At 51.2% G+C, this 21,980-nt stretch overlaps 5 protein-coding genes across 5 annotated transcripts; 4 read left to right on the top strand and 1 right to left on the bottom strand.

Moving 5' to 3' along the window:
- Positions 1 to 703: 703 nt before the first annotated feature.
- Positions 704 to 3,960, top strand: LOC131101847 (elongation factor 1-alpha). Its single transcript, XM_058047229.2, has 8 exons — positions 704 to 871; positions 1,455 to 1,610; positions 2,051 to 2,230; positions 2,304 to 2,600; positions 2,669 to 2,819; positions 2,892 to 3,148; positions 3,212 to 3,446; positions 3,528 to 3,960. Exons 2-8 carry the CDS (start codon positions 1,467 to 1,469, stop codon positions 3,647 to 3,649), a joined length of 1,386 nt encoding a protein of 461 aa, XP_057903212.2. The 5' UTR covers positions 704 to 871; positions 1,455 to 1,466; the 3' UTR covers positions 3,650 to 3,960.
- A 114-nt stretch (positions 3,961 to 4,074) lies between these two features.
- Positions 4,075 to 7,143, top strand: LOC131101849 (elongation factor 1-alpha-like). The gene is made up of 8 exons (XM_058047230.2): positions 4,075 to 4,188; positions 4,541 to 4,693; positions 5,206 to 5,385; positions 5,459 to 5,755; positions 5,830 to 5,980; positions 6,053 to 6,309; positions 6,466 to 6,700; positions 6,843 to 7,143. The coding sequence occupies exons 2-8, from the start codon at positions 4,550 to 4,552 to the stop codon at positions 6,962 to 6,964; spliced, it is 1,386 nt and encodes a 461-aa protein (XP_057903213.2). The 5' UTR covers positions 4,075 to 4,188; positions 4,541 to 4,549; the 3' UTR covers positions 6,965 to 7,143.
- Positions 7,144 to 7,830: 687 nt separating this feature from the next.
- Positions 7,831 to 12,800, top strand: LOC131101350 (elongation factor 1-alpha-like). Its single transcript, XM_058046359.2, has 8 exons — positions 7,831 to 7,990; positions 10,255 to 10,407; positions 10,920 to 11,099; positions 11,173 to 11,469; positions 11,544 to 11,694; positions 11,767 to 12,023; positions 12,177 to 12,411; positions 12,489 to 12,800. The coding sequence occupies exons 1-8, from the start codon at positions 7,850 to 7,852 to the stop codon at positions 12,608 to 12,610; spliced, it is 1,536 nt and encodes a 511-aa protein (XP_057902342.2). The 5' UTR covers positions 7,831 to 7,849; the 3' UTR covers positions 12,611 to 12,800.
- Positions 12,801 to 13,631: 831 nt separating this feature from the next.
- On the top strand, positions 13,632 to 16,149 carry rpl11 (ribosomal protein L11). The gene is made up of 6 exons (XM_078791779.1): positions 13,632 to 13,791; positions 14,364 to 14,514; positions 15,325 to 15,431; positions 15,590 to 15,721; positions 15,888 to 15,998; positions 16,066 to 16,149. The coding sequence occupies exons 1-6, from the start codon at positions 13,786 to 13,788 to the stop codon at positions 16,093 to 16,095; spliced, it is 537 nt and encodes a 178-aa protein (XP_078647905.1). The 5' UTR covers positions 13,632 to 13,785; the 3' UTR covers positions 16,096 to 16,149.
- Positions 16,150 to 16,391: 242 nt separating this feature from the next.
- klhl43 (kelch-like family member 43) lies at positions 16,392 to 21,896 on the bottom strand. Its single transcript, XM_058047098.2, has 7 exons — positions 21,737 to 21,896; positions 19,512 to 19,923; positions 19,300 to 19,448; positions 18,885 to 19,231; positions 18,299 to 18,598; positions 18,051 to 18,226; positions 16,392 to 17,978 (listed from the first exon to the last, which is right to left on the bottom strand). The coding sequence occupies exons 2-7, from the start codon at positions 19,823 to 19,825 to the stop codon at positions 17,177 to 17,179; spliced, it is 2,088 nt and encodes a 695-aa protein (XP_057903081.2). The 5' UTR covers positions 19,826 to 19,923; positions 21,737 to 21,896; the 3' UTR covers positions 16,392 to 17,176.
- Positions 21,897 to 21,980: the final 84 nt, after the last annotated feature.

Below are 21,980 nucleotides of genomic sequence, written 5' to 3' on the forward strand. Positions count from 1 at the left end.
TCAGCGTGCCTCTTCAAATACCAAAGCATGACACAACCTGTTGCTTTTTTTTTTGCGTTACCCAATGGCGAAGTCTCAGGTCAGGTCACGGAAACACGAGCTGGATTTTGCCAAATTAATTTCCCTGGCGGTACATTTAAATAGCGAACACAGCTCCGGCTCATCTGGCGTATTCCTTGCTGCATTGTCTTTTTATTTGTTCCCGCTCACCTGTGTGTCCTCTTTCATTCAGCGTCGGCCTCTGCTGACTGAGGGCAGCAGCTGGGTGACAGTGGTGGCCAGCCGAGTAATAAACATGTGTGCTTTTGGCAGCAAGAAACAAGAATCCGACACTTTGTCCATCTTTGTTTGAATGATTCAACTTCAAATGAAAAGGGCACCCGGAAAAAAAATCACGTTTGAATTCAGACGGCCCATCGTCTTATGCACTTAGGTGCCACTTTTGCATTCTAACATTGGGAGGATCCAATTGCCAACCATTTTGTTCTGCTTTTGTGAAATACAAGTCAAATGAAAGTGATTAGGAACAAACTACTGGCTAGAAAATGTCAGTGTGTGGACTTTATAAGACCTTTATATGATCATATATACTGAAACAAATGCGATTGCTGGAATCCCCTCATATTTACTGCGTTTCACTTGGACGTGAACGCATCGATGGCCGAGCATCCGGGTACTTTGGTCCATCACGATACGTAATGACGCATATCACAGAGGCTGCAGTTTGATTTGCGGGCCTCCGGGCGAAGGGGGGCAACCGGAACCAAGGGTACCCATATGCAGTATAAAAGCTGCCGCCGAGGGTCTATCGTCCTCTTTCTGTTACCTGGCTAGGGGCAGCAGCTTTGGCCGCGACAACCCAGAAACACCGGTAAGTCCAATTTGAATGGCTTCAGGCAGTTTCGCCTCCGGGCATGTTGGCTGATGTCGTCCTAGCAGCAATTATGTAGTTGTGCCTTGATTGTTCTTCCGACTTCAGTATCGTTATGTAACCCGCTGTTTTATTATGGTGTGTCTGTTCTATAGAACCATCTTATAAAAATGCATTAGACATCCTGTGTATTATTTACGTTTGGCCGACATGTTGAGGCAAAATGGTTTCTTAAACACGGTGGACCGATGCCGTAAGGACAAAGGGACTGTAGTGAAATGGCCGCCAAAGGCATCACATCCCGCCTCATTGGACCGCCGATTGATCTAATATGGTGGCAGTCGTGGTTCTGGTCCACATTGCGGTGAATATTGAGCCATATTATGACTCTTGTGAGGACGTGGCCCAAAGTAGAACACGTGTCCGTGAGCCGGCGAGGCCTGCTAGCATGCATGCTAGCAGCGGCTGTGCATTCTTGTTCGATGACTGCTCGGTTTGATCAGGCAGCAAATATGCCTGGACTCAAGTGGCTCAAGCCCCTGTAAATGAATCGGCCTAGACGTTTATTTTTGTCCCCGACTAGAAACTCCCAACAATGCCTAAGGAAAAGACCCACATCAACATCGTGGTCATTGGCCATGTCGACTCCGGAAAGTCTACCTCCACCGGCCACTTGATCTACAAGTGCGGTGGCATCGACAAGAGAACCATCGAGAAGTTCGAAAAGGAAGCCGCTGAGGTGAGCGAAAATCCTCCCCAATTTCTAGGCACTTTCAAAATGGCGGCTCGGGCATGGCGAGCTGAGCAGTCGACAGAAGGGCGTGGTCCTTTCTGCGCATGCGTCACCGCTGCGTCCACAAAGCCTATGCAAATAGTTAAAGCTTAGGGTGAGAGCACTGTGTTGTATTGAATGCATTACTTTTAGCTTGGATGAGTAATCGTGTCAAAGGCAGTTGTACTTGATGAAAGTCTTGACTGGCTGTACGCTTTTATCAATGGAATAAACCTGGATGATGTCATTTCGGTAATCTATCTGAAAGTCATCACTTTAGATCTTTCAGGTTAACAGTTATTGGCAATTCAAATCTAAAGATGCTTGACTAATGGTGACAACCAAAATGTTAAGTGGATTGAGTTAACTTTAATAAAGTTAAATGGCATTGACTTGTTGCAAACCAGATGGGCAAGGGCTCCTTCAAGTACGCCTGGGTGCTGGACAAACTGAAGGCTGAGCGTGAGCGTGGTATCACCATTGACATCGCTCTGTGGAAGTTTGAGACCAGCAAGTACTACGTGACCATCATTGATGCTCCTGGACACAGGGACTTCATCAAGAACATGATCACCGGCACTTCTCAGGTAATCTCGAAACAATCTTGCATACATGTCACGTTTTTAGGGCATGGCAGTGCGTAACAGTTCTTGATGCCAGGCTGACTGCGCCGTGCTGATCGTCGCCGCCGGTGTCGGTGAGTTTGAGGCCGGCATCTCCAAGAACGGACAGACCCGTGAGCACGCCCTGCTGGCATTCACCCTCGGCGTGAAGCAGCTCATCGTTGGTGTCAACAAGATGGACTCCACTGAGCCCCCCTACAGCCAGAAGCGTTTTGAGGAAATCACCAAGGAAGTCAGCACCTACATCAAGAAGATCGGATACAACCCCGCCACTGTTGCCTTTGTCCCCATCTCTGGATGGCATGGAGACAACATGCTGGAGACCAGTGACAAGGTGAGTTTCAATTGCTGTTTTAGATGCCAGAGAAGACTTCATTTTCGTTTCACCTTTTTTCTTTGTAGATGAGCTGGTTCAAGGGCTGGAAGATTGAGCGCAAGGAGGGCAACGCCAGCGGAACCACCCTGCTGGAGGCTCTGGATGCCATCCTTCCTCCTTCTCGGCCCACCGACAAGCCCCTTCGTCTGCCTCTGCAGGATGTCTACAAAATTGGAGGTGATTGAATTGTTCTGTCTTCTTCCAAGGCCCACCACAGCATCTTCTCATGGGCTCTCACCACTTTCCCAGGTATCGGAACAGTCCCCGTTGGCCGTGTGGAGACTGGCGTGCTGAAGCCCGGCATGGTGGTCACCTTCGCTCCCCCCAACCTGACCACTGAGGTCAAGTCTGTGGAGATGCACCACGAGTCTCTGGCCGAGGCTGTGCCCGGCGACAACGTGGGCTTCAACGTGAAGAACGTTTCCGTCAAGGAGATCCGTCGTGGTTATGTCGCTGGTGACAGCAAGAACGACCCACCCAAGGGTGCTGATAACTTCAACGCTCAGGTGTGTATGCTAGTTTTATTTAATGTTGGTGGTTGCAGCTGGTAATGACTTGTCTCTCTGCAGGTCATCATCCTGAACCACCCTGGTCAGATCAACGAAGGCTACGCCCCCGTGCTGGACTGCCACACAGCTCACATTGCCTGCAAGTTCAAGGAGCTCATTGAGAAGATCGACCGTCGTTCTGGCAAGAAGCTTGAGGACAACCCCAAATTTGTCAAGTCTGGAGATGCCGCCATTGTCAAAATGATTCCCACCAAGCCCATGGTGGTGGAGCCCTTCTCTAGTTACCCTCCCCTTGGTGAGTGCTCTCCTCCAGTGCGGTGACACAGACCCACACCAGCTTTTAGTTCTGGAGACAAACGTGTTCTTGTCCTCGCAGGTCGTTTTGCTGTGCGTGATATGAGGCAGACTGTGGCTGTTGGAGTCATCAAAGCTGTGGAGACTAAGGAAGTGAGCGGTAAGACCACCAAGGCTGCGGAGAAGGCCCAGAAGAAGAAATGAATGGTTGTGCAGGACATCCAGCAAGGAGATGTGTGCCGGCAGCAGCGGGCCACCCATTCTCCCCCCATCTCCGTCTCTTCCCACCCCGGATCATCTCTGAAGCAGAGTTCACTGCTCAAGGACTGGCTTATGCTGATTAAAACTCATCGCAAAAGTTTTCGCAGGAAAAAGAACTTTTCGGCATTGTCGTTTTACCTAATTAACATGACGGTGCCTCGAAGTTTGGAACTGTACATTGGATGTTCAAATGCCACAAGTTTGATTGGAAAGAAAGCTGCTGGTAACTAATAAAATGTCTTTGAAAAAATGGACACCATTGTGTCTCGTTGTTCTTCTGCTGTAGAAGCCCCCAGGTGTTGTGCTGTCAGCCAATCAGTGGTGGGCTGCCTGCTGGTCTGGCTTGTAATTCCGGTTCTTGGGAGTCTCAGACAGGATCATACAGGTCCAACCTCCTGGCTGCCAGCCTATAAAAGGGGGAGATGGGCAGCGCTTGATCTCTTTGCCTAGCTTAAGGACTACTACTTGGTACCTGGGTGCAGGTTGGTATTTGTTTTCTGAATATTACATCAAATTGGGTGGTAATTTGGGCTTTCTGTGTAGTCAATCTTTGACTACTGATAAATGGAAAGAAACGTTAACAAGTTAACTGTATGATGTGAGCGCCTTGACGTAGTCCTGACAACATGGCGGCGCTCGTTTACCGTCCTAACATGGAGGCCGACCACGTGATTCGCAAAGGTGTGTCGCGAGCCGGTTGTTGCCTAACTGTAAAATGTCACCAATCCTATCAGATGTACTGTTGCTAGGCTCGTCATACCACAGTTGTAAAGTGCCAAAGACTTAACCACCGTGTTCCGGAAAGGCTTTAATAAACATGTCGTTCATCAACAGTCGCTCAAAATGCCTAAGGAAAAGACCCACATCAACATCGTGGTCATCGGCCATGTTGATTCCGGCAAGTCCACCACCACCGGTCACCTTATCTACAAGTGCGGCGGCATCGACAAGAGAGCCATCGAGAAGTTCGAGAAGGAAGCCGCTGAGGTGAGCGAAACTTTTTTTTTTTTTTACTTTTGTGGCCCTATCAAAATGGCGGCTCCACTAAAGGAAGCTGTTGGCGCGTGCCGGTTGCTGCATGCAAATGGCGAGTCGATCCTAATGTCGATGTCCTTGATATCAGGGTACTACCGGTATGTTTTTGAATAATAGTGCAATTAGTTCGCCATAATCCCGTGCGATGCTATGGTTGTTTGATTAAATATCAGATTTTTTGTTGAAGTATGTTCATGTTCAAAGGGACTAAGAGTTGTCACTCTTGCATCGATATCTTGTTAAAATGTACACGGACAAGTGTGTTGATACAGATATTTTTTGTTTGCCTCATATCATTCAATGATGTTGATTAATGTCAAAGTAACAAGTACCATTACAGGCAACACTGGCCCTGTATTTGCATTTGGAGTACCACTCACCTGCACAGAAAAGTAGATCCCCTACAGGAGCTTGTGGGAATGACACCATGGATCATCTTTCTTCTTCATTCCTCTCTAATCTAGATGGGCAAGGGCTCCTTCAAGTACGCCTGGGTGCTGGACAAACTGAAGGCAGAGCGCGAGCGTGGTATCACCATTGACATCGCTCTGTGGAAGTTTGAGACCACCAAGTACTACGTGACGGTCATTGATGCTCCTGGACACAGGGACTTCATCAAGAACATGATCACCGGCACTTCTCAGGTAATCCTGAAACAATCTTGCATACATGTCACGTTTTTAGGGCATGGCAGTGCGTAACAGTTCTTGATGCCAGGCCGACTGCGCCGTGCTGATCGTCGCCGCCGGTGTCGGTGAGTTTGAGGCCGGCATCTCCAAGAACGGCCAGACCCGTGAGCACGCCCTGCTGGCCTACACCCTCGGCGTGAAGCAGCTCATCGTTGGTGTCAACAAGATGGACTCCTCTGAGCCCCCCTACAGCCAGAAGCGTTTTGAGGAAATCACCAAGGAAGTCAGCACCTACATCAAGAAGATCGGATACAACCCCAACGCTGTTGCCTTTGTCCCCATCTCTGGATGGCATGGAGACAACATGCTGGAGACCAGTGACAAGGTGAGGATCGATAATCGTTTCAAGCAACCAGGAACTGCTGTCAGTACGGTTTTGAGGTTTGGTTTTCTTTGTAGATGAGCTGGTTCAAGGGCTGGAAGATTGAGCGCAAGGAGGGCAACGCGAGCGGAACCACCCTGTTTGATGCTCTGGATGCCATCCTTCCTCCTACTCGTCCCACCGACAAGCCCCTTCGTCTGCCTCTGCAGGATGTCTACAAAATTGGAGGTGATTGAATTGTTCTGTCTTCTTCCAAGGTCCACCACAGCATCTTCTCATGGGCTCTCACCACTTTCCCAGGTATCGGAACAGTCCCCGTCGGCCGTGTGGAGACTGGCGTGCTGAAGCCCGGCATGGTGGTCACCTTCGCTCCCCCCAACCTGACCACTGAGGTCAAGTCTGTGGAGATGCACCACGAGTCTCTGGCCGAGGCTGTGCCCGGCGACAACGTGGGCTTCAACGTGAAGAACGTTTCCGTCAAGGAGATCCGTCGTGGTAATGTCGCTGGTGACAGCAAGAGCGACCCGCCCAAGGCTGCTGATAACTTCAACGCTCAGGTGAATGAGCGTCACGACAGAACACCATTTGGGATAAATGTTACAAAGACTGTTTGTTTCAGTGGTGGCTTCAGCTGATCACTTTTGTTGAAGAGACTGAACAGTCACATCGTCATCATCATCATCATCATCATCATAGTCTCTCTCCTGGCACAGGTCATCGTCCTGAACCACCCTGGTCAGATCAACGCAGGCTACGCCCCCGTGCTGGACTGCCACACAGCTCACATTGCCTGCAAGTTCTCAGAGCTCCTTCAGAAGATCGACCGCCGTTCTGGCAAGACGCTTGAGGAGAACCCCAAGTTTATCAAGTCTGGAGACGCCGGCATTGTCAAAATGATTCCCACCAAGCCCATGGTGGTGGAGGCCTTCTCTAGTTACCCTCCCCTTGGTGAGTGCCCTCCTCTCCTCCAACACTGTGGCCTTTATTGTCATGGTATTGCATACAACGAAATGTGAGCGCACCTCCACGGTGCATTTTGTAGAAGGTAAAAATAAGAATAAGGAAAAGCACCACCTCCTTGTCCTTCCAGGTCGCTTTGCTGTGCGCGACATGAAGCAGACGGTAGCTGTGGGCGTCATCAAGTCTGTGGTGGCCAAGGAAATGGGAAGTGGTAAGGTAACCAAGGCTGCACAGAAGGCACAGAAGAAATGAATTATCATGCAGGACCCAACGCCAACCTCCCCCGACATCAGCTCCCTACTCAAGGAGTGGCTCATACGAGTTAAAACCCACCGAAAAAGCTTCCGCAGGAAAGGACGTTGCGTGTCTTTTTTCAATGATTCGCATCCTTATTATGTGGAAACAATAATAAAAATCTGAAAGCTGCCAAATTTGTGTGCTTTACTGCGAATCAGCAAGGATGAAACGTTGAAACGTTGAAACGTTGTGTTTTAGCATACCTGTCACCGGCTCCCCGCCCCTTCTCCCACAGCAGTCAACCACCAGGTGCGGGTGCAAGCCACGCCCACAGGTGGCCGTTGGGCCCTACACAGCTTCTGCAGGTGGAGCCCCAGTGGTGTTTGCAAAGGACCTGCAACAGGGACACCCCCTGTTGTGGTTGCTGGTGTGGAGCAGGCTAACCCCACGGAATAAATCTCCATGTAATTTATGACAGAACATCTCCCACTCTCCACTATCCCACTTGAGTGAAACCGGATGACAGATAAACTGAGCCAGGATAGCCAAGCTATTCCAGCTTAGACCCTCATCCTAGTTTTGGGTGGACCACCCGGGCTAATTGTCTTAGGGATTGGAACAGTCCCTGTCAGCCGTGTGGAGACTGGTGTACTTGATGTCACCCTCGATTCCCCCAGCACCGAGGTCACGTCTGTGGAGAAGCACCCCGACGCTCGCCCCAGGCTTTAACACCAAGGATGGATCCCACCCAACACCTGTGGCAGTGGAGCACGCTTGCCAGGAGGCTACCAGCCCAGGCTCCCTAGCCGCTGACCAGGAGCAGCTCGGAGGTGTCGAGGAGTGAGGTTTACTTTGCATCCAACTAAGACGGCTGGCATCTACTTCACTTGTCTGGCCTGTATGTCCAGTTCTCAGGTGCCTCACATAGCAAGATCCAAGTCCAACCTCCGGCTGGTACCATATAAAAGGTGTAGACCGGTCATGCTTGCTCTCTTTGTCTGGATCTGGGAACAGCCTCCTTGGTGCCTGCTTTGCCAGTTGGTAAGTTTACTCGACTATACTGAGTGTTCCCTTAAGGTTATCGTGGTGTACGTTCATCGAAGGCAGTGACAGGTTATCGTGGTGTACGTTCATCGAAGGCAGTGACAGGTTATCGTGGTGTACGTTCATCGAAGGCGGTGATAGGTTATCGTGGTGTACGTTCATTGAAGGCGTTGACAGGTTATCGTGGTGTACGTTCATCGAAGGCGGTGATAGGTTATCGTGGTCTACGTTCATCGAAGGCGGTGACAGGTTATCGTGGTGTACGTTCATCGAAGGCAGTGATAGGTTATCGTGGTGTACGTTCATCGAAGGCGGTGACAGGTTATCATGGTGTACGTTCATCGAAGGCGGTGACAGGTTATCGTGGTGTACGTTCATCGAAGGCAGTGATAGGTTATCGTGGTGTACGTTCATCGAAGGCGGTGACAGGTTATCGTGGTGTACGTTCATCGAAGGCAGTGATAGGTTATCGTGGTGTACGTTCATCGAAGGCGGTGACAGGTTATCGTGGTGTACGTTCATCGAAGGCAGTGACAGGTTATCGTGGTGTACGTTGGAAGGTTCAATGGTGGCGTGTGAAATGCGTGGGGAGTAATTCAGCAATGTGGCCTCTGGCTCCTTTTAACAGTAAAGTTTTGGCTATTAAATGTGACAAATTCAACTTAGAATACTCAACTTGAGCATGCGACTGGTCCCAGTTGGAACTTGTCTCATGCCCGTCACAACACAGGTGGGACAACATGGCATGGCAACTCGGAGGCCGAGCATGTGACTCGTAAAGGTGCGGTGCATGCCGCCGGCTGCCTAATTGCATAGCGATTCACTGATAAGCTCTTCAACAACAATCACAGTTGACAACAAAAAAGAAAAAGTTAAGAACAAAGTCCAATCTGTAGTTTGATGGTCCAGTTTTAGGTCGCCATCCAGCCCAAAGCCCAAGTGTGTACGAGCCACTTCATCTCAACATCATCACTTCAGTTTTCTTTTGCTTAAAGTTTAAAAAGCGTGGGATCGCCCGAGGATTCCTCTGACAGTGGAAGAATACACCACGCTTCCTCAGGATGGAACCCAGTGGGAGGAAAATAAGCAGGGCCCTAAAACTCAGCCCCGGGGACCCCTCAAGACGGAGCAGTGGAGCATTCAGCAGCAGCAAAGTGAACACCCGAAGCCCCCCAGACAAGGGCCACAAATGGCCACTTGTTGCTGAGAAGGCTGACATGGAAGATTGTGCTGCATTTGGTGCAGCAAGACCAGAATTACCTGTTCACCACCGCCCGTTGCCAGGAGAATGGCGTTAAAAACGCCCACTAGGGCTGACTCAGGGCCTTGAAAGGCTTCCGACCCTGACTGAAAACTTGTCCCTGAACGGAATGTCGCGCTCATCCAAAGAAGGCCGTTTGGAAATAGGTCAACACAGAATGCTCCAGCATGTTTCCAGGCCAGGAGTTGAACTACTGCATGTTTCAGATGTGGAAGAAGCACACCTGAAGACAGATTATTATTCATGATGGGAGGAGCTGGCTGCCCGATTCAAGAACTGAGGCGGGGTGGCATCATGGGGGGAACCTGAAGGCCTGATCCAAAGGACTAGCTCTTTGAAGCGCATCAGGGTCCCTGTCTCACACTGCTGGAAGACGACACAGCAGAGATGAGTTCCCTTGGAGCGGCAACCTTATGAACAAAGACATTGCGCAACTCAGGGACGGGTAGCAAACATGCAGCCTGAGAGGCCTTTAGGACGGAGTCGATGGCTGTGACTGCTCCTCTGCTCCTCATCTGACAGGAGCCGGATGAGGTGGCTCAGGCATCTGAGCAAGATACCTCCCGGAAGCCTCCCAGGGGGCCGTGATCAGGGCCCGTCCGACGAGTAGGGGGCTCTGGGGAACACCCAGGCCACTTTGGAGAGACTCAGTCTCTCAACTAGCTTGGGAAAACTTCAGGATGCATCAGGAGGAGATGGATGAGGCAGCCGGAGAGAGAGGAGTTTGGGCCTGTCATCTCAGGCTGCTGCCCCCGCGCACTGACCTCAGATCAGCTGAACAAGATGGATCAGTGGTTTGAAATACACTCCAAGCTGGCTTTTCAAACTGTTTCTATGATTGCTTTATTGACTAAAACATTTCCATCATTTTGGCTTTCCTTGGTTATGGTTATGGTTATTACACGTCATGAGCTCCAGATGTGAGATGACATTGGCGTTGCTCAGCCTTTTGCTGTAGCCACCATGTTCCTTTAACCACAAACATGTCCTTCATCTCCAGTCGCTCAAAATGCCTAAGGAGAAAATCCACATCAACATCGTGGTCATCGGCCATGTTGATTCCGGCAAGTCCACCACCACCGGACACCTCATCTACAAGTGCGGCGGCATCGACAAGAGAGCCATCGAGAAGTTCGAGAAGGAAGCCGCTGAGGTGAGCAAGAGGGTTTTTCTTTTCAATATTCCTGGCTATTTTCAAAGGGCCACGCGGTGGGCGAGTGGTTTGCATGCAGGCCACACGGGCAGGAGATGGGAAGACCTGGGTTGGAATCTCCTCTTGGGCATCCCTGTGTGCAGTTTGCATGTTCTCTTCTTTTCTCCGGGTACGCCGATCCACGGCAGACTGAGGCTAGATCGCTTCCGGCCCATGATCCATGCCACACCATGGGCAGGTCACCCTGGCCTCTGTTCCTGCTCTAAGTTCTTGTCACTTCCTGTACACGTTCCAAGGCTACCAAGGTCAAATGGCCTCCTGTACCCGTTCCAAGGCTACCAAGGTCTAATGGCCTCCTGTACCCACTCCAAGACCAACCAAGGTCTAAAGGCCAAGTCAATTTACCTTCTGGTTCCTTGAGTACCCACACGGGGTCCTACTGGCCACTCCCACAATTATTGAAATGAAACAATAACAAAATATAATTTCTTCTTCATTCCTCTCTAATCTAGATGGGCAAGGGCTCCTTCAAGTACGCCTGGGTGCTGGACAAACTGAAGGCGGAGCGCGAGCGTGGTATCACCATTGACATCGCTCTGTGGAAGTTTGAGACCAGCAAGTACTACGTGACCATCATTGATGCTCCTGGACACAGGGACTTCATCAAGAACATGATCACCGGCACTTCTCAGGTAATCTCAACACAAAACTAATTTAAGCCTTCTGTGTTTGTGCGGCCATCTTTAACTGGGGGCTCAATGCCAGGCCGACTGCGCCGTGCTGATCGTCACCGCCGGTGTCGGTGAGTTTGAGGCCGGCATCTCCAAGAACGGCCAGACCCGTGAGCACGCCCTGCTGGCCTACACCCTCGGCGTGAAGCAGCTCATCGTTGGTGTCAACAAGATGGACTCCTCTGAGCCCCCCTACAGCCAGAAGCGTTATGAGGAAATCACCAAGGAAGTCAGCACCTACATCAAGAAGATCGGATACAACCCCAACGCTGTTGCCTTTGTCCCCATCTCTGGATGGCATGGAGACAACATGCTGGAGACCAGTGACAAGGTGAGGATCGATAATCGTTTCAAGCAACCAGGAACTGCTGTCAGTACGGTTTTGAGGTTTGGTTTTCTTTGTAGATGAGCTGGTTCAAGGGCTGGAAGATTGAGCGCAAGGAGGGCAACGCCAGCGGAACCACCCTGTTTGAGGCTCTGGATGCCATCCTTCCTCCTACTCGTCCCACCGACAAGCCCCTTCGTCTGCCTCTGCAGGATGTCTACAAAATTGGAGGTGATTGAATTGTTCTGTCTTCTTCCAAGGTCCACCACAGCATCTTCTCATGGGCTCTCACCACTTTCCCAGGTATCGGAACAGTCCCCGTCGGCCGTGTGGAGACTGGCGTGCTGAAGCCCGGCATGGTGGTCACCTTCGCTCCCCCCAACCTGACCACTGAGGTCAAGTCTGTGGAGATGCACCACGAGTCTCTGGCCGAGGCTGTGCCCGGCGACAACGTGGGCTTCAACGTGAAGAACGTTTCCGTCAAGGAGATCCGTCGTGGTAATGTCGCTGGTGACAGCAAGAGCGACCCGCCCAAGGCTGCTGATAACTTCAACGCTCAGGTGAATGAGCGTCACGACAGAACACCATTTGGGATAAATGTTACAAAGACTGTTTGTTTCAGTGGTGGCTTCAGCTGATCACTTTTGTTGAAGAGACTGAACAGTCACATCGTCATCATCATCATCATCATCATAGTCTCTCTCCTGGCACAGGTCATCGTCCTGAACCACCCTGGTCAGATCAACGCAGGCTACGCCCCCGTGCTGGACTGCCACACAGCTCACATTGCCTGCAAGTTCTCAGAGCTCCTTCAGAAGATCGACCGCCGTTCTGGCAAGACGCTTGAGGAGAACCCCAAGTTTATCAAGTCTGGAGACGCCGGCATTGTCAAAATGATTCCCAGCAAGCCCATGGTGGTGGAGGCCTTCTCTAGTTACCCTCCCCTTGGTGAGTGCCCTCCTCTCCTCCAACACTGTGGCCCAGACCCACACCAGCTTTCCAGCACCACCTCCTTGTCCTTCCAGGTCGCTTTGCTGTGCGCGACATGAAGCAGACGGTAGCTGTGGGCGTCATCAAGTCTGTGGTGGCCAAGGAAATGGGAAGTGGTAAGGTAACCAAGGCTGCACAGAAGGCACAGAAGAAATGACAAAAGATTCAGTCTCCACACCAAAGCACGCCAACCTCCCCTGACATCCACTTCCTGCTCAAAGAGTGGCTCATCCCAATGAAAAGCCACTGGAAAAGCTTCCGCAGGAAAGCATTTTGAGCGCCTTTTGGCAATGAATACCATCCTTATTATGTGGAAACTAGAAGAATAAAATGTGCCACCTGCCAAATGAAGTTTCTTGCGTGTTGCTTTGTGTGTTTTACTGCAGATGTCCTTCAGCAAGGTCATCATGGTCATCTTTTCCAGCTGGTATAGTGTGGATTTCTAACAGGGCAACTTTCAAGTGATCCAAATATGAGGGGGTATGAGGCTTTTGGCTACGTTTCAGGATGACCCTCACACGCACTGGAAGCTTTATGCACACAGTAGAGTTGTAGTTTAGACAAACAGTTTGTCTGTTCTTGCTGACCTTCGCACTCGAACCCACTGGCCACGTCCCTCCGAGAACAACCCGTTTGGAGGTGGTCCTGACTAGCGAGCCATCGTCTTCTACAACACTTGCAAAAAGATGAAAAGATTCCTGGTGGGTGATGCCATCTAGTGTTAGGATTTGGTACAGAACTTCCTGTTTGTTTCTTATCCTGTATATCCCAACCAATCGACATTGGACACTGGTATCGATAATGTGTATCGATCGCAATACAGTATCACATTTCTATGACACAAAATACTTGATTACAACGATGTCATAGAATAAGGAGACATTTAAATCAATTTAAAAAAATAAATACGGGAAACGGAGGGCAATCCAGAAAAAACAATAATCACAATCATTTTCTCCAGCACCGGCAGCCTTGTTCAGTGCAACCGTGAGTGTCTACGAGAGGAACCATTTTATTTTGAAGGCCTGATTTTACTGGCCTCAAGATGTTGCGATGACGTTGCCCGAGTGTGACCAAGCGGAAAGGAAGCTGTGCCTCTCCAGCAAATGAAGCTAAAATGCGGGGAAAATACAGTAAACGGTTCCAACGAGAAAATAAGAGAAAAGTACGATGGTTTTCCGAGGACCCTGAATCACAAAAGTTTTAATGTTTACAACTGGACGGCGGTACCTTTGTGTCAAGCCGCTAACCCCCGCCGGGCTGCTTTTCGGGGCGCACACCAGCATAAGTACTTGTCACCGGAAGTGTTGCGTTCTCTTCTAGTGATCCAACATGGCGGTGAGTTGCTTCTCCTACATACGAATTAGCTACTATGAAGACGATGTGGGCATCTGCTATCATCGGAGCCATGGAGACCCCCGAACGGCCGTATTACTCACAATGGCTTACATACGGTTATGTTCGAGAAGCCTTATGTTGTATTCCATCGATTGAAGCATTTAATGACCCGAAATGACTTAAACTGCTCATGCTAATATGCTAGTTGTCGGAAAATGAAGTCTGGATCAAAATGAGTTACAAAGAAGCGTGCTCGACCATTGAAGTATGTGATTCTTAACAGTGGATTGCGCAAGTCCTTGTCAGCCGTAATATTTTTAACTACACGGAGTATTACGTTGAAATGTACGTATTTGAGCTCCGAGGTGAAAGTAGCAGTACGGGATATGTATGGACATGTCCTCTGCTTACACACGTGACCACGGCGGGACTTGGCGAGAGCTCGACTCAGGCAAACGAGACAATACGGTTTTTGCAGTATTTTTATGTATTTAAGTTCTGCAGGTCCCAGGCTTGTGGCAGCAGTAAACAAGGAGGTAAATTGAGCCATCACCTGCTTTCATGTCTGACAGGAACAGGGTGAGAAGAAGGAGAACCCCATGAGAGAGCTGCGCATCCGCAAGCTCTGCCTGAACATCTGCGTGGGGGAGAGCGGCGACAGGCTGACCCGAGCTGCCAAAGTGCTGGAGCAGCTCACAGGACAGACCCCCGTCTTCTCCAAGGGTGAGTGATCCGGCTACAAAACAGGAGACTCGGCTCTATTATGGAACATTGAACACTGCTGAAGTGCCCTTGAGCCAGTGTCCTGAGCCCCAAAGAGCTGTCGCTAAGAGCTGTTGCTAATGTCAACGCCTATGTTGACTTCATAGATGGGGCTTCCTAGCACACCTGGATGCGTAGATGTTACACGCTAACGATGGATCTGCGCAATCAATCGATAGCGCTGTGCCCGAGATGGATCCATCGTTAGCGCACAAATCGATTGATTTCTGCGCTCACGGTCGATGGTATATTACTGCGCCTGGGATGGATGTGTGTAGTTTGTTTAGATGCCAACAGGTGGCAGCGCTGAGCGTTGTTACTTACAAGAATCAACAAGAAGTGGATGCATGCAAATATCACATCTTTAATTGTCAAGCAGTTCACTTTGTTACCGTTCTCGGCAGGGGGAGTGTGAACCCTAACCTTTGTCATTGCATGCAATTAGCAGATCAACGATTGTCATTATATCGCCAACGCAGTGTCAAAGCATCGGTCTCCAGCGCAAGGCAGTTATATCCATCGTGAGCGCAGAAAACGATCGATTTGTGCGCTAACGATGGATCCATCTCGGGCGCAGCGCTATCGATCGTGCAGATCCATCGTTGGCGCGTAATACAGATATATTGGGCTCCCACCAAATGTTCTTTCAGACCTGGCAAGCGACTCTTTAGATGTTCCGCTTGTCTTGATTGCAAGGGTGGCAGAGTCTCTTTTTCACGTTGCAGGAAAAGCGGTAGAAAATGAATGAATGAATGTTTGTGTTGCCTGCAGCCCGCTATACTGTGAGATCATTCGGCATCCGTAGAAATGAAAAGATTGCTGTCCACTGCACCGTCCGTGGTGCTAAAGCTGAGGAGATCCTAGAGAAAGGACTCAAGGTAAGCCTGCGTCTCGCCAGTAGTGCTAGTTTTCATCCTTTAATAGACAAGATGTTATCATTCAAGTACACACCTATGCTCTATCATGCCGTGCCTCAAATTGTAAAAAGTCTTCATCTTTGCTCTGAAACAAGGTCTTGTTCTGAACCACATTTCAGGTGCGCGAGTACGAGCTGAGAAAGAACAACTTTTCTGATACTGGAAACTTCGGCTTTGGCATCCAGGAGCACATTGATCTGGGCATCAAGTACGACCCCAGCATTGGCATCTACGGATTGGACTTTTACGTGGTAAAGCACTCTTACATTTCGCACGTTGTTCTTGTGGAGCCGCACGGTTGATTTAATGAGGTGACATTTGTGCTCTGGGTGTATTTTACTGTAGTTTCATCATGATGATGTCATTAACTTGCCTTTTGTTGAAGCTTCTCACGTTCCATCCATGGTCTGTTTTCAGGTTCTGGGCCGGCCCGGCTTCAGCATTGCCGACAAGAAGCGGAAACGAGGCCGCATCGGGTTCAGACACCGCATCCGCAAAGAGGAATCCATGCGCTGGTTCCAGCAGAAAGTGAGTCTATACTACAATATGTCCAAGACGGGTGTCTATGTGACGCATGCTGTGTCTTCTCTTCCAGTACGACGGTATCATCCTCCCTGGCAAGTAAAGGACCCCCTTCTCACCTCTTTGTAACAAAGATAAAAATAAAAATAGAGAAGAACATAGTTGTCCTGCACTTGTTTCCTTTTGGGGGAGTTCATGAGAAGTGCTGCTAACGCACACCTGAGCTCTTAGAACTTGGCTTCTGAAATCCTATGGATGTTGTTCTTGCCACCGCATATGCGGTTGCTACTGGAACCTTGTGGTTCCCCCTGGGCGCACATGCAGGGAATCAAGAGTTGGAATGGAATTGAACTTGGTCTCCCACCATGCTCTCGTGAGGATGAAAATGCAGAGACAAGCTTTTGATCAGTTTGGTTTTACTCGGGGAAACTCCATCAAATGACATGAAGGAACTACAAAGCCATCTGATGCGTAGAGAATCCAGATTAGCCTCACGAAACCCCAGTGGGCTTTTTTTCCTCATTTGGCATTCATTCTATTTCTCTGTATCGTCCTCCACTCTTAAATGCACAAACCTTTCTCTCCAATAGGCCTCGGAAGCAATTGATCCTAATGACTGCTTTGGTGTCTGGCATGACCAAGTGCTCTGCTAGCACGTCCAGGCGCGTCCCAGTGAGTGGGAATCGATTTGGGCAGATCATTTGTCTCCCAAATGAAATACGGTCAAAAAGCTGAATATTGTAAAACTACTGGTTTGTGTTCAAAACACATTGGAAGAAACCATTTCTTTCAATTTCCTTTCATGGAGTCCTTAGTCTGATTTGGCCACGCACCTGTACCTCTGATCCTTCATGATCAATCTGATGAACGACTCCTTTTGCCACACGAACAAGTCTGCTTCACTGTTTGGATGTTTGTTCCAACAAGCCTTCTTCCCTTCTCTCCATCTTCCCATACTCTTCCACCTGCTCCTCGTCGGTTTCTTTCAAATCTTCTTTTCATTTTCATTCCTCTGGGAACATGCTGGACCCCCCCCCCCCCGTTAAAGATTCACCCGTACTTGAAATTGAACCCATAACTTGATTGGATTAGAGCCTCCATTCACTTGTTGTCTAAAATGGGAAACCATCAATGGTGACTCTTGTGGACAGATGCGATCCAGATGTTCTCCAGTCCTGGCCCATCTAAGCCGTGATGCTTTGGGCCGGGGCCACACTGTTCTCTCTGCTCCGGTTCTTCCCAGCCTGCTGGTGCTCCTCGTGGCCCGGTGTGTTGCGGTGCTGCTGGCGGCGTGGGGCGTGGCGAGGCGGCAGCGACAACGTGCAACAGGACACGCCTACTGTGGGCTCAGGCAGGTCCTCCGCCCAGGACCAGCTGTCAGTGGTCGGATTGTAGGTCTGGACGGCGGACTTGTAGCGCTTCTCCGCCTCGTTCCACCCCCCCAACAGGTACAACTTGTCGGCTAGCGGCGACAGCCCCGCCGTGCTCACGCCCAACGATAGTGGGGCAGCCCGGCTCCACGCGCCCTCACCCTCCGGGGAGAAGACCTCCACGGTAAGCACATCCACCCTCTCCCCACCGGGCCCCAGCTGGCTCCCCCCCACCACATACACTTTCCCGCTCAGGGTGGCAGAGCAGTGCCAGCCGCGGGGCGTCTCCATGGAGGGCTTCTCCGCCCAGGTGTCGCTCTCCACGCTGTAACATGCCACAGAGCGGGAGTAGGCGCAGTTGATGTAGCCGCCGCTCACCAGGAGGTCTCCAGAGGGGAGGGTGGCGCTGGCATGGCAGCAGCGCGGCACCTCCATAGGGGCACGCATCTGCCAGCTGTTGGAGGAGGGCAGGTAGCTTTCGGTGGTGGCCAGGAGGCCCTCTACATTTCGGCCCCCGATGGCAAACAGGCGCCCCCTGCTGGCTGTCAGTGAGAAATGCGTGCGGCGTTGACGCATACTAGCCAGGTGGAGCCAGGTGTTGAAGCGGGGGTCGTACCTGCGATGGGAGATAAGAAGCCTGACCTGTGACGACCGGACAAGGCAACGACCGCGCCAGGGAAAGTCTCACCTGCTGAGGGTGCTGACGGCGTGCTTGGCCTGGTTACGAGCGTCATTCTGGTCCTCGCCGCCCGCCACATACAGAAAGCCGTCCATCACCGCCACACACTGATTGAAGCTCTTCGCTGGCAGCTGGGTCAGGTGGCGCCAGGCCGCTCCACCCTCACGGGGGTCCCGCCACAGCACCTGCACACAGGGCTCAAAAGGTCACGGCAGGACTTTTGCAGCCTTGTTTGGGGACCGTGCATGGGCACCGACCTCGCGACTGAGGGCACGTTCGGTGAGCGAGGGCCGGCCGCCAACAGTAAGCAAGGTCTGGTAGCTGGCGCGGACCTGCGTGCGGCGGGACTGCAGCGTGTTCTGCTGGTGGGGCAGCAGGTGGTAGTTCATGGCGTCCACCAAAAGGCGGTGGCACTGCGGGTCCAGCATCATGCGCGGCACAGGCTGGATCTGGCTCACCAACTCACAGGCCGGGATGGTCTCCAAGCGCACGTGGGAGAGGAGGGCGGCGGCATGAGACTGGCGGGTGGCGTCAAAGTCCAGCCACTTCATGGCCAGCTGGGAAAAGAGCAGAAGATGAGTTTATTGTTTATTTCCATGTGAGCGAAGAGGCTCCTGGGCTGGAGTCGCTTCTTGCTCCGCTCTCCTGGTCAACCTGTAGAAGTTGTGTTCAGGCCAAAGGGTGCAGTGACCAACCCCGTCCAGCCAGTGGGAAGAGGAACGAATGTTGCAGCCTGTTTTTACTGGTTTTTACTTTCTTCAGGCTCCTGCTGGGCTAAAACGAGCCAACAGTTGGTGTTTCCATGCATTGAATGCCACGTGAGGCTCGGGTTTGCTCTCTGACCTGGAAGGCCGCGACCTCCGAGGGCAGCACCAACGAGTCGTCCTGCAGGAAGGCGCAGATCTGCTCCAGGGTCAGCTGGGTGAACAGCGGCGTCTCTGCAAACTGCACAAAGTTGTCTAACACGAAGCGGCGGGCGGCGTCGCACACGGACGGCAGGCCGTAGGCGCCAGCGATGTTCCAGACGTACACGCACGTCTGCACGTTGAGCTCGGCCAGCAGGAAGTCCACGCACATCTTCAGGAGTTGGGGGATCTGCAGCGTGGCGGCGGCCGACACGGTGCATCCGATGGTGTAGAGCGACATGTGCACGCGGCCCAGGTAGGCGAAGGTGATCACGTTGGCCAGACCTGCGGGTTCAATGCCTGTCAAACGCGGCGCTCGCCACACCAGATGAAGCACCGACCGGTTGGCCTACCGAGAGGTGAGAGGGACGGGAGCTCCAGCCGCTTCATGTCAGGATCTTTGGCCAGGATCTCCCGGAAATATTGACTGATGGAGGAGATGACCAGCTTGTGGACGTCAAAGGATTTAGTCTTGCAGCCCAGCTCCAGATCAGTCAAGAACCTGACCACACCACAAAGCACATTTAGCAACAAGGCATCACGGCCCCCACCTCACGTGGCATACTTCTCCTGACGCATCTTGCTGAGCTCCTCCAGCAGAGCGTTGCCGTGCAGAGGCCGTGTCAGCTCGCTGCCCAGACCCAGACCTCTCTCCCCGGGCTTGAGGACGGGTGGCGGCAGGGGCAGGTTGAGGCTGTTTAGCTGCGCGATGTCCAGCGCAGCCATCTGCTCGATCTTCTTAGCCGCACTCTCCACCACCACCACGCCGTTGCCACGGTGCTCCACCTTCAGGGGGGCGGGGGGGCTCTCCGTGGTGACCTGGCTGACAGCTTGAGACGTGACCTTTCTCTGCCGGGGGGTCTTCTTCTTGGGGGCCATACTGACCGTGGTGTTGACTTATCTTGAGGACCTTTTCACAATCAAATTGCTCTTCTTCTTCCTCCTTCCTGGATGGACTTGAACGCAACACACTGCACCTAAACACACAAATAAAAAAGTATGCCATTTACTTGGTATCAGATACACGCCATGCGAATGTGCCGGGATTTGCCGAGTCCCCAGGTGATGGAACGTCCTTTTAGTTGGAAACACTGACGCCTGCAGGACATACGTGGAACAGCACCGATATGAACGTAAACAGCGTGAGGACCTGACTTGTCAAAGTCATTCATTCATTCATTCATTTAAACACCCTGGACGGGCGGCCAGCCAATCACAGGCCGCCCATTCATACCTATGGACACGTGATTAGTCATGTTCATAGCGTGTTTAGCATTATTGATGGCATTTACATCAACAACAGTATCTGCCCCGAAGGCTGGACAGGACCACAAAATATACATACGTATATTAATAGTGTTGTGGGCCGGGGGTTGGGGGGGTGCGGCAGCTGTGTTCCCCACCCCCCCACCGGCCTCGGCCCTGATATTTCTGACCGTGTGACGTTTCTTCCATGCCATTGAGGAGAGGCCTCGCAGCTCTTTGGTCCAACTTGTGCTCAACTTTGTATTATCGCTTTGGTGCCCCCGGGTCCCAGGTCCCAGGTCCTCCCCTTGTCGTTTTCCAGCAGCTCTCAGGTCTGTCGTCGCCAGTCTGAAGGACTTGTTATCTCAGAGCTCATTGAGAACACAGACCCTCAAACATGGCAGCATCAAAGAGCCAAGGAGAAGTGATCCTCCTCCAACTCCTCGTATGACGATGCCAACAGCTGCTGTCCCCCACCGTGGTGTCCATGTGTGGACCACTGAGCTATTTCAAATCACAGTGACCCCCCCGTGAGTTGAATTGTTTGGGATTATGTTCACGTTTGTGCTGATCTCATAGGAAAGTTTGGGATGCGCCTCCAGTTGGGAGCAGCCGCTTTGTTTACTTCCTTCTACAGCCGGCGTGAAAAACAAAGACTTTTGAACTCGGTGCCATCTTCCTAAATGTTGTCGACGTACGCTACCTGCTGCTAAACCAGGAGTCTGCGTGGGCTCCTGGTCACCTGCAGAGCTTTTGTTCGGGACTTTTCACCTTTAATCCAGAAAGACCTCTTCAGTTGGCTATTTCTACGCTAAAGTGGCTCTATTTAAGGCCCTGGGGAGGAGTCTCCCTTGGTCTCCCCGAGGTAGAGGTTGCCAGGCTGCTCTCTAAAAACCAACATGGCTGACTTTTGTCCTGAAGGTGGAACTGCTTTGGTTTGGGGTCCACCACATTTTCACCTCCTTGCTGAGTCGTCATTTTGGGTGGATGCGATTTGACAAAACATGAAATTGTGTAAGATTAGGGATTTGACTGATTTAGGACAATACTGATCCTTACCAGGAAGCTTGGTAGCAGTTGACCCGCGGCAACACTCGCTGTGGCTAACCAGACTAGCTCGTATTGCATCCTTTCCAGCTTGTTTATTCTACACTTTCAACAAGATTGACATATTTTTGCTTAGTTGAGCACAACACAGGGATGTACAAGCTGTGGGCGACTAGCTGATTGGAAAGCAAATTGAAAAATGGGATTAGTCTTGGAATTGAACACATTTTCATCCATCATGACAGGTGATTTCCATCCTATCTACCTGTGTCGTATTCAAGCAAATGTGGCGTTCAGGTTCTTGCAGGCACCACTTCCTTGGCTCCCCAGATATTTATAGGCCCCCGGCGGCTGTGCAAGCGTGGCCGAATACGAGATGACAGGACATTATTCTTCATCAGCACATCTACAATTCCAACCATTCTGTCTTTCTGGGGGTTGGGGTCACGTTTGGCCCCCCAGTCATGGATTTCATCAAAATAACAGGATGGAAATTACCTTTCCCTCCTCGACGCTGGCTCACTCTTATACGTGCCTCTTCTCCTTCAGCTGCTTTGTTGACCTTCTCACCGGTTCCTCACAGGTTCCTCATGGTTCTGGCCCACTGTCACTCAACCACTGTGTGTGTGTGTGTGTGTGTGTGTGTGTGTGTCCATGTCACTTGACCAAAGTACAGTTGTGACGTAGGTTTGAGCCCCCCTCCCACAACACATACCCACTCATCCCAGCACCTTCATGTCCA

This window comes from Doryrhamphus excisus, linkage group LG7, assembly GCF_037039965.1.
Source record: "Doryrhamphus excisus strain RoL-2023G ecotype Guam linkage group LG7, RoL_Dexc_Guam_v1.1, whole genome shotgun sequence".
In the NCBI taxonomy this organism is placed as follows: domain Eukaryota; kingdom Metazoa; phylum Chordata; class Actinopteri; order Syngnathiformes; family Syngnathidae; genus Doryrhamphus; species Doryrhamphus excisus.